Source organism: Alosa sapidissima, chromosome 14, assembly GCF_018492685.1.
Source record: "Alosa sapidissima isolate fAloSap1 chromosome 14, fAloSap1.pri, whole genome shotgun sequence".
NCBI classification, from domain to species: Eukaryota; Metazoa; Chordata; class Actinopteri; order Clupeiformes; family Clupeidae; genus Alosa; species Alosa sapidissima.
This window is the reverse complement of record NC_055970.1, coordinates 346,601-357,500: the sequence shown is the minus strand read 5'-3', so window position 1 is coordinate 357,500 and position 10,900 is coordinate 346,601. Positions and strand designations below refer to the sequence as shown.

General features: G+C 48.4%; 1 protein-coding gene across 1 annotated transcript in view; it reads right to left on the bottom strand.

Moving 5' to 3' along the window:
* adamts18 (ADAM metallopeptidase with thrombospondin type 1 motif, 18) overlaps positions 1–10,369 on the bottom strand; it is a 71,342-nt gene extending 60,973 nt beyond the window's left edge. The window contains exons 1-3 of the mRNA XM_042060700.1: positions 9,999–10,369; positions 9,833–9,911; positions 8,797–9,116 (exon numbers count right to left, since the gene is read on the bottom strand). Of these exons, the coding sequence (XP_041916634.1) occupies positions 8,797–9,116; positions 9,833–9,911; positions 9,999–10,112 (513 nt within the window). The 5' untranslated portion in view covers positions 10,113–10,369. The remainder of the gene's footprint in view (positions 1–8,796; positions 9,117–9,832; positions 9,912–9,998) is intronic.
* Positions 10,370–10,900: the final 531 nt, after the last annotated feature.

Genomic DNA, 10,900 nt, shown 5'->3' with positions numbered 1-10,900 from the left:
GCCAGCGGCCGGGGTTTCCTATTGTCCGACTGCCTCCCACACACACCAAAGCACACTCAATTATCACACATGTAGTCCATTTGTCTCACAGACATACCAAACTTTACTGTCAGATTTTCTAACTGCATCTCCCAGCAGCCCAGCAGCTAGCATGCGGAGGTACCTCAACTTGATAATGGGAGGAAATCGACTCCATCTGTGGCCCCGCACTTGTGTTTTGCAGTCTCTGTGTGTGTGTGTGTGTGTGTGTGTGTGTGTCTGAGGGAAGTCTGAGAAATGCTCTTAAAAAGATGAGAGGAACAAAGAATCGTGAAGAGTACAGTGTAGACACACACGGGAGTATGAGCAGAATTCAGCACGTAGTAGGTCACTATCAACACAGTAGGACACACATTTTAGACAACTACATCCTGATGCTTGAGACTTGCATTTGATTCACTGTAAATAGAAAACATGTTATCAATAAAAGTAAATAAATGAATAACTTCTGAAAATAAAAATGAAAATCTTTTGCGGTACCATTTGTTTACTGGAAATATTTTGCAGACTCCACTAATAAACAAAAAGAGAACATGAAGGGGCTTCTGAATGAATGAATGAATGAATGACTGGATGGTTGAAATAACTGTTTTCATGAGGTTTTCTTACTGGATCACACTGACATAGCTGAGCAACCCGTACTTATTTCCACCTCTCTACACTTGTGTGTGTTCTGTCTGATTACAGGGAGAGATTCTCCTCTGTTACCCTTCCCCCAGTAGCTTCCAGAATCACATAAACACACACACACACACACACACATACACACCATCTCCCCTTCTCTCACACGGGCTGGGTGGAAATTAGTTCCAAAAACCACGGCTCTCCTCAGTCTTTCCTATGGAAGCTCTGAGCGCTCACGGCCAGCTTTGATGTGGTTTTCCACCGGCTGCCCGGCATTACCAGTTGTGATCGTGCATGTCTTCGGCTCGGAGCGTAGGAAGCGATTTACAGCCCGTCTCATTGGGTCAAGCGGCAGGAGCGGGCGAGGTAGAGGTGCGGGGGAGAGACAGAGAGAAAGGATAATTAGCCGGTCTCTGTGTAAACTCTAGCTGCTTTTAAAGCTCCCAACCATGATATTATGCTCTAAATTAGTAAGTGCTTACATACTCCTAGAGGCCAGAAGAAAGAGCAGAGAGAGAGGAAGATCCCAAGCTGCTTATTACCGGGCTCTCAAACACATCTGCATTTCAAGACGATGTTTTTTGCCTCGCCGACCGCACCGTCGACTCAGCAGATGCGCCAGTGAGCACCAGGCGCTGTCTGAAAAGCAGCGCCCAAAATGAAAGCGGGTATCGACCGGCGCTCAAAGACGGATGCTTTTAGCAGCGCTGCCAAAAAGCTTTCATAGAGGGTACTCTTCCAGATCTCTTCGCCCTGCAGCACTGTACAGTGGTCTATTCTAGGCTCTCAAAAAAGGGCTTATGCTTTTTGTCAAAATACTGCAGAACTGACATCTAATGGATTCTTTTTTTTGCCCAAACACCCTTCAAAACACCCAGGGCCAGATGTACGTACATTTGCGAACGTAGCGCTATCAGCGTCATGGACAAACCGCACATTGCGAACGCTGTCAGACACAAGTTTCCGTCGTATTTATCAATCGTTCAATCCTTAGTGTAAACTGCGCCTTTCTCTACCTTTCTCCGCCCATAAACGCAATTTACGAACGTCCACAACTGAATGGCAGCGCCTACAAGCGCAGTTGAATGAAGTTAACTGATGACAAACATTAAAAAGAATCAAACGTTTAGCGATCATGAAATAATACCATACATGATAAGATGTCAACAAGTAAGGAGATAATGAAGATCAGTAGTTCTACTCAAAATACTTGTGCACATAGACTGTGGAAGATTGGTCAAATCTAGCAAGTAGGAAAGTTTAAGTGAATTACGTGAAAGTGAAATTAAGACATTTGAAAGGCCAACGAGGGTTAATGTTGTTTTTCATAGTACAAAGACTTACAAAACTGGTGCTCTAAATAGCGATTCTGTTGTTTTTGAAAGGTTCTCTTATTGACGCATTGAACTGCAATTTGGATTAACACCTGCTTTTACAAGGCGGAAGTATTTAGGCGCAGAATAGACGTGCGCTTTCAGGAGCAGTCTTTGTACATACCGCGGAATACATAATTAGGCGCTCTTTACGCTTCCCCTCCCATCTTTTTACGCTAAACTCCCACTTTCCCCTGGATCCTCTGGCCCCCAGTGTCAACATCAGTGATATTTCAATCATATTTAGAGTCATTCAGAGTAATTATTGAAATCTCTTTCATTCTCAGTCTCTTTCAGCGGTAGAAAACGTACATCATCATGTAACTTGGATTACTGTCCAGCATTTCTGCCCCAAAGAGTTTCTCTTTACTAGTCAACAGTGACTAATCATATAGTTCTTTCGCCCAGTTGGACAGCTGACAGAGTCAGGTAAAAACACACAGCAGTAAACAGTGGCAAGGACCTGCCCTGTGAGACCAAGGGCATTTGCCAACTTCCCCTTTAAAAAAACAAAAAAGGGCATCTACAGAAAGTCCAGAATTAGCGACAGCAAAGACCACGGTGGTTAAGGAAACACGTTGATAATGACACCACATGGCCCCCATCATCACCGTGATCTGATGGGCACACGCTGAGACACTGCCCCGCAGACCAGAATAGGACATGTGTCCATAAACACACGGCCACCGCACAATGTCCATAAACACACGGCCACCGCACGATGTCCATAAACACACGGCCACCGCACGTTTCCAGCCGTATGTGTGTCACTGTGGAAAAGAGGGAGTTGGAGACGCGGAGACGCAGAGAGGTGGGAAATGGAGAGAGAGAGGGAGCACAGTGCCAGGTGGAGGGAAAGCACACCGCCGCTGTTGCAGAGGACTGCTAATGTCACCCTGACCTGCCTGTGGCACTGCGTTGCGGAGACTTGCGCTCTCTCTAACATGTTTGGCAAGTGGTGGCATATTTAGAGAGTGGTGGCGTCCTCTCCTCTTTGGCACTGTTTAAACGAGGACACACTCTCGGGCCACGGCTTGGCAAGCCCAAGCAGGCAATAAAGACACCCAGAGATAGCTGCTTGACCATGTCATGGAAAGTAAACACATCTGAGCTTCGTGAGCAGAGCATGTGAGGGGGGATGCTCAGACTGAGGCCTTTACAGGCACTGCGAGCTGTGCTGCTCACAACTTATTTGTTTGTCGCTGACGCTGAAGACATGTCCCTGTGTGACCCTGACTTAAGACTGAATAACTACACCACAACGGAGAGAAAGAGAGAGAACGGGAGAGACATCATTAAACCTCTCTCACACACACACACACACACACACACAAAACACACACCCAAAGCCCATGCCACATTTAATGTGTGAGCAATGGGAAGGGAAACTTGTCACTGCGGCTGTGACTGTGACAAACACTTCAGCATTTGCCCATTTGTCTTGTGTTTCCCAGAACAAAAGGAAACCAGACAGAGAGCTAAGAGTTTATGTGTCTGAGAGAACGAGAGAGAGAGACAAAAAGAGATGGAGAGAGAGAGAGATCGAAAGAGATAAAAAGAGAGGGAGAGAGAGATGGAAAGAGAGGGAGAGAGAGGGAGCACAGTGCCAGTGGAGGGAGAGAGAGAGGGAGCACAGTGCCAGGTGGAGGGAGAGCAAGCCTGGGCCTCCCCTCGTTTGTTGGCATCACCCGGCAGTTACTACATCACTGTCACCATGGAGACCACCAGGGAGTAGCCCTCAGCGACTCTCACAGTGCTAAAGTGGCACACTAGCCCCCATGAGTTATGAGTGTGCGCGTGTGTGTGTGTGTGTGTGTGTGCGTGAGTGTGTGTGTGTGTGTGTGTGTGTGTGTGTGTGAGTGTGTGCGTGTGAGTGTGTGTGTGTGTGGTGTGGTGTGGTGTGGTGTGGTGTGGTGTGGTGTGGTGTGTGTGTGTGTGTGTGTGTGTGTGTGTGTGTGTGTGTGTGTGTGTGTGTGTGTGTGGTGTGGTGTGGTGTGTGTGTGTGTGTGTGTGTGTGTGTGTGTGTGTGTGTGTGAGTGTGTGTGTGTGTGTGTGTGTGTGTGTGTGTGTGCGTGTGTTGGAGGAGGGGGGTAAGAGCAAGGGGAACATGTGTAACTACACAAGAGGCCCAAACCAACTGCAGCAGTCTGGCTCCAATTTGTCTCCCTGCGGAGCACCAACGAGGACAAGTACAAATGCCCGCCGTGCCACCTTTGGGTCCCCCAACATGTCGTCTCTCCCTGTCTGCCCTCTCCTCCCCTGGCTGCTGCCAGTCCCTGGGGGCTTCCCTCAGGCAATATGATGGGGTTTTAAGTGCTCTGGAGCTCTTGGGGTGTGGGGTTCGACGCAGGTGGTCATGAGATGTTTGTCAAAGGGTGTCAAAGATCTCTGGGAAAGTAAAACCAGGCCAACAGGACGCTCAGATTACTGACCGGCTTATTGTTGACCGCGTCTGCAAGGAGTACAGTGACCTGACAGCAATACCGACAGAGCAGAACGGAGGAGTCTTTTGGGGGAAGAATCCTGTTGCCTCTGTCTTCATGTTCTTTTCCCCCAGTTCAAACATCCTCATAATAAAACTCCATAAAACTCAGGCGGCAGAAATTCACAAGCAAATTGCCTCCCTCATCCAAGTCCAAGAAACACTCCAAGGCCGTGTAGAGTTACAGGACTGTCCTTCTCTGGCCTGCACGGAGCGCTTAAGGCTCTGCTGTATGACTTGACACGGAGTTAACACAGACAAGCGCCAGACGCCTGCTGACAGCTTCTCTCTCTGTCTCTCCACCTCCATCTCTACCTCCATCTCTACCTTCCTCTCCACCTCCATCTCCACCTCCATCTCTACCTCCATCTCCACCTCCATCTCTACCTCCATCTCTACCTCCATCTCCACCTCCATCTCTACCTCCATCTCTACCTTCCTCTCCACCTCCATCTCCACCTCCATCTCTACCTCCATCTCCACCTCCATCTCCACCTCCATCTCCACCTCCATCTCTACCTCCATCTCCACCTCCATCTCCACCTCCATCTCCACCTCCATCTCCTCCTCCATCTCTTCCTTCCTCTCACACTCTTTGTCTTTCCTTCCTTCTTTCTCTCTGTCACACACTCTCTGTGTCATCATCTCTCTCTCTCTCTCTCTCTCTCTCTCTCTCTCTCTCTCACTCTCCTCTCCGTCTGCTCGAGGCACTCATGGGCACCACCATCCACCAGCCCCCAGGAGGGATTCCACAAGTTAGCGAGTGTCGGCCACAACTGCCAGCCTGTGAGCGCTGAACAAACACAGCTGAGGGCCCGTCAAAAGCCTGTCCACACACACCTCTCCAACTCCAGTTCACACACTCCAGACACGCAGTCTAGCACCCACGGGTTAACACACACACACACACACACACATACACACACACTGTCTAAAACAGAAATAATACAAGATATCACTAAAGAGGATTATCTCTAAACTGAACCTGAAGCATTTAGCTTTGGAAGTATGTAGCGATACTACAGACATGATAGACATCCTTTCATAGAAACCAAACTGTTCCAATTTTGATGTTTCTAGCTTTTCTTTTCGAAAATATTATTTCAGCTACATTTTATTTCAGCTTAAGGGCATGTAAACTTTGCTACTGAGTATACAACTCCCACAAAGAAGCTAAGAGTGAGAGGACGTTCAGAGGACAAACAGAATCAAGTGCATAACTGTGGCACAATGGCCAACTCTCAGTGGAGAGGTCATGGTGGAGTCAGGCATGAGTGGGCATGCTCAGGCAAACTGTCCTGATTCATGACCATAAGTCAATCCACAAACCTGCAACTCCTAAACTCCACAACTCTGAAAGATCAGCTGACTGTGGCCCACTGAACTGTGTAGCTCATGACTACTAAGGAGGGAGGTTGGGTTCTCCTGTGCGACATGCAATGAAGCTGCTCCAGCAGAATGGGCCGAGGTGTTTTATGGGGGAGGGCTGAATGACATATGGCCATGGCCTGTTTCAGCTTGCATGGATGCTTGCTTGGTCCACTCAGGGAAGCTGAAAGAACGGGATGCAGGATGCAACGGAAGGGTGACGTGGGGGGGGTCCAGAAGCCGTGATCTCTTGACCACCTGGATAGATAGATACTTTATTGATCCCCAGGGGAAATTCAAGACACCTGCGCTAGATAGATACTTTATTGATCCCCAGGGGAAATTCAAGACACCTGCGCTCAAAGGCTCCGAGGACGACTCTTAACTTGCACCGAGGAACAAACACCAGGCATGGTAAACTCCAACAGCTCCAATAATGCACTGGACAAGTACGAGCAAGGCTCCTGGACAAACAGAAGAAACTAGAAAGCCAGAGAGACAGCCGCCAAGCCCTGTCTTTTGCGTTCCAGCTGCAGCTTCTGCTGCCGAGCGTGTTCTGGTGCAGAGATCCGCACACATCTTTCTCCTTTTTAATTACTCTCTGAAAGCTGGGTGTCAGCGAGGGCAAAAACACACACACACACACACACACACACACACACTTCTGAACAAGCTGCCTAAGAAAGACAGCATGGTCGTAATTAAATCACCATTTAAAATGATTCAGGATTTACGACTCAACCCCACCCCACCCACCCACCGCTGATTTAAAAGGACCATGGCCGCCTGTTCTTGATTTAACAACGCAATCCCTCCCCATCTGCTCCTCCGCAGTACCACCGAGCAGAAGATAAGCAGCCAGCAAGTGGGCTATCTTCCTTGTAAAACACCCCAGGTCTGCGCTGTAAGCATGACTGAAATAGATCAGTGACAACAGACAGTGTGCGCATCCTCAAGGAGCTGTGGCTAGTGAGGGAGCACTCTAGGGCTCGTCTCCGTGGTGCCCGGAGCACAGAGGCGAAGGAGACACACACACACACACACACACACACACTCTCTCTCTGCACGGCGGCCCCTCCGGCCTCTGCAGGCACATGGAGAGCCTGAGGATCAGAGAGGATGAATGGGCACTCATCTGTGCTTAATCCAAAGCTCTCCTCTACGACCAGCGCAGAAGCAGGGAAGACAAGTAGGGGTTAAACTCCTGTGTGTGTGTGTGTGTGTGTGTGGGTGTGTGTGTGTTTATATGTGTGTGTGTGTTAAAGAGAGAGAGAGGGAGAGAGACAGATAGATAGATAGGTAGATAGATAGATAGATAGATAGATAGATACTTTATTGATCCCCAGGGGAAATTCAAGCGACATGCACACACATACACAGACAGAGTGTGTGTGTGTGTGTGTGTGTATGTGTGTGTGTGTGTGTGTGTGTGTGTGTGTGTGTGTGTGTGAATGTGAATGTGAGTATCTCTACCTGTGTGTGAGAGAGAAGTGTTCATGTGAGAGAAGAGAAAAGCAGCGAGCAGAGAAACCAGAGAGAAATCAAGACGGCGAAAAAACGACCCGAAAAGACACAGTTTACCACATTTCCATGTAAACTAACACTTAACAAGTAGTTGTTTAAGTCGGCTGTACAAATTGTTTAATGCAGGCTGCCCCTGGAACAAAAACTCTACCAGTCTGAGTGCATAACAGACTGCACACCCAGTGAATCTCTCGTGGCCCTCAGGTCATCCTTGTGAAAAGGGGGAAAAGCGGGAGAAAAGGAAAAGCAAGAGAGGGGAGGGGACAGATCAAAGAGTCCCTTCCAGTCTATTCACATGCAATTGCAGCTGAATCACATTGTGTTGTCAGAGAGGGCTCTTTAAAAGAATGGCTCTCCTCTGCTTTATTAGGGTGAGGCTACCACTAATGAAAGGGACAATACAAAGATTAGCGCTGCCAGCCAAGCGACGGAGGCTGCACTCTGGCTTTTAATTGCTACTAACACGAGGGGACTGTGGAGCAGACAAGGAACAAAAGAGAGTGCAGGGAAACAGAGGAGGAGGAGGAGGAGGAGGAGGAGGAGGAGGAGGAGGCCGTTTGGTGAGATAAAGGTATGGAGCTTTATGGCACAGCCACATCCGGGGTGGGACATGTGATCCCCCTGACACAGTTCAAAAGAAGAGAAAGAGAGAGACTGTCTGTGAAAGAGGGAGAGAGAGAGAAAGGAAGAGAAAGATAGAGACAGCACCAGAAAATAGAGACTAATGTCATGCAACCGTCTGCCTGTGCTGGGCAGTCTCACACTTAATCCCTCCTTTTTGCTCACTCTTTATTTCTCTCTCTCTCTCTTTCTCTCTCTCTCTCTCTCTTTCTCTCTCCCTCTCTTCTACAAATGTCATTTCAGCTTTTCGTTGAAGTCTTATGTCAAGACTGTGTGATGAAAACATTCTTCAGGTGACTGTTTCTGAATCAGCTTGGTTGCAGATGGCACCACTGGGGCTCCTCCTAACTCTTGTTTAACAGCAGAATAATGTGAGTATGAGAGTCTGTTGAAGTTTTTCTCTCTGCCTGTCACATTAGTCATCCCCTCCCTCTGTTGTCCCCCTGGACCTCCACCTGACCTTGCTGGTCATTTATTCATTGAGGACAAGCGGCTGCTGAGTGTGGCACCTCTTGCCGATCCATCAAACATGCTAAAGAGGACATGCAGCGCAGTCTGGCCCACGTAGGGGAGTGATGCATTGGTCATCTTTAGGCACATATGCCTAATTACAACACTAAGTGATAACCCCACTGCCCACCCCAGCAACACCTATCTTATTACGGGCTGATGTCAGTGTGGACATATTGTGAGGGCCTAGGGAGTCAAACAGTGTGTGTGTGTGTGTGTGTGTGTGTGTGTGAGGGAGTGGGAGGGGCGACTCACCAGTCCTGTGCAGGTAGATATAGCTGCCGAAGACTCCATTTGGTTGCGTATAATCCCTTGATAGAGGCATCCGTGAATGGCAGGGTCAGGCGTCTCCGTGGTGATGCCCTTTGACCCCAGCGTCTGCACGGTGAAGCCGGGGGCCAGCACGGCCGACGGCGTCAGCTCCAGGTGCCAGTCCTGGCCGAACGCAGACATACGGTAGTGCACGAGGCCCGGCGTCTCCGCAACAGACCGGCGGCTGCGGCTGTGCCTGGTCATGTCATGGGAGACGTAGCTGCCCAGGGAGTCTACCTCCACCGGACTTACAAAGAAATAATCTGCACAATAGGGAACACACAAAGATGCTGTCAACCCACTGAAATATTTATTCTGACTCTTTTTGGGACATGAGCCAAAAAGTTGGGTTGGCAGAGGAAAAATATGTGTTGGCAGAAAACACACAACAATATATAACATCCTGTGTGCTTCGGAATTGTAAAGTGGATTACAGTGTGAAGAGGATGGTTGGGGAACAACGACCAAATCACTTGGACCAAAGAAAACAGAGTGGCACATACTAGGACTGGCTCCAAGTGAGAAATCTCTCTCTCTCTCTCTGACAATCACAAGGACATGTGCAGGAGTGCATGAATGCACACATGCATATGCGCGCGCGCGCACGCACACACACAAACACAATCGCGTAAAATATAAGCGCAAAATAGACCTGTTGGAGGAGGGACGTCACTAGGATTATGGGCGGGGGCATACTTTGACACCTGGTGGTCGGCAGCAGCCTACAAGTGATTCACTTAACATCTGTGAAACAACTTCAAAGTCTGCACTTCTCCGTACGAGTACCTTGGGGAACTGCGGATGTATCACATTCAAGCTGCAGTTAAATACCTTACGCAGCTTTCCCCAGGCAGGTCAATGTAATGTTGCAGACCAGTGACGCAAGTAAGCGCAATTAAGTCCCTCGTCAACTAGTCATTACACTATTAAGGTAGGTAGTCCTGTAAATGTCTAAAAACAGCAATACAAGGGAACTTACCGCGATTCAGCCCGCTAGAGTCACCGGCAAATGTGCCTGAAACCAGGTTCAAGGAATGACAGCAGCATATATGTAGAGTCTGAAAAATCAAACAAGTAGAATTACATGCTTGACAGAATTGATATGACTACTTAAGTTTGCAATTGAAAATGTGTAGGTCACCTGCCTTGATTATATTTCCAAACCACAGGGTGCTCAACGGCTTCACTGATGTGCGGCTAACAAGTGGCACTGGTAAAGTCCATAACAGAAGAAAAAGGCAATCCATGTTGACAAGCATGTACCTCTCCTGTTACCTCCTCAGAAATCGTAATAGCAACAATCCGTGGCAATGCATAATGAAGTTGTCAAACATTCTCAACTGCCCCTACTATGGCTTTTCCCCTGTTCGGTTCTCAGGTTATTTCCAGTGGATCCATTCATGGGCGCTTGCAGAGTCAAAGCATTCTCCCGTGAGTTGCTTAAACAGGTAGCCTATACCACTCTCCTTCGCTCTCCCTCTCCTCTCCTCTCTCTACATGCGCACTAGAGTGCTGACTGTGCTCCAGCACAGTTCAGTGGCTGTGACAGTCGGCTCGTGCTCAGGCGGCTCAGCAGTGACACCGAAGCAGGGTGGGGGGTTGCTCCTCGACCAATCCGTGCAGAGAACAGCGACTGTATGGGGTGCAACTGGACATTCTACTTTCAGACCGCGTCTATCTGCAGCGATGGTGCGCGAGTTCAACGGGTTCCCTCCGCGGCATGTTGAACTACCTACGCCGTGCCTAGTTAAGACTTCAAAGACAGGATAGTTAGTTGCAATTTTAAAATGTTACTATTTACGAGCTTATGTGGAGAGATTGCAAGATTGACAGCAGAAATTATATAGTCTGTAGTGCAGAGTAGCCCGCAGTGTGGTGTGCACTGTGCAGTATTGACTTGTATTTAATTGTGTGATGTAGTCCTGAGCCTATTTTGATGCGTTGTACTCTACAGTTTTCCACTGCATCCTCCCCTTAAAGCACTTGACTGTTAATTGTGTGGGCTATCTGGGGATTATAGAAATCATTTCTATGTTCTTGTCAAGAA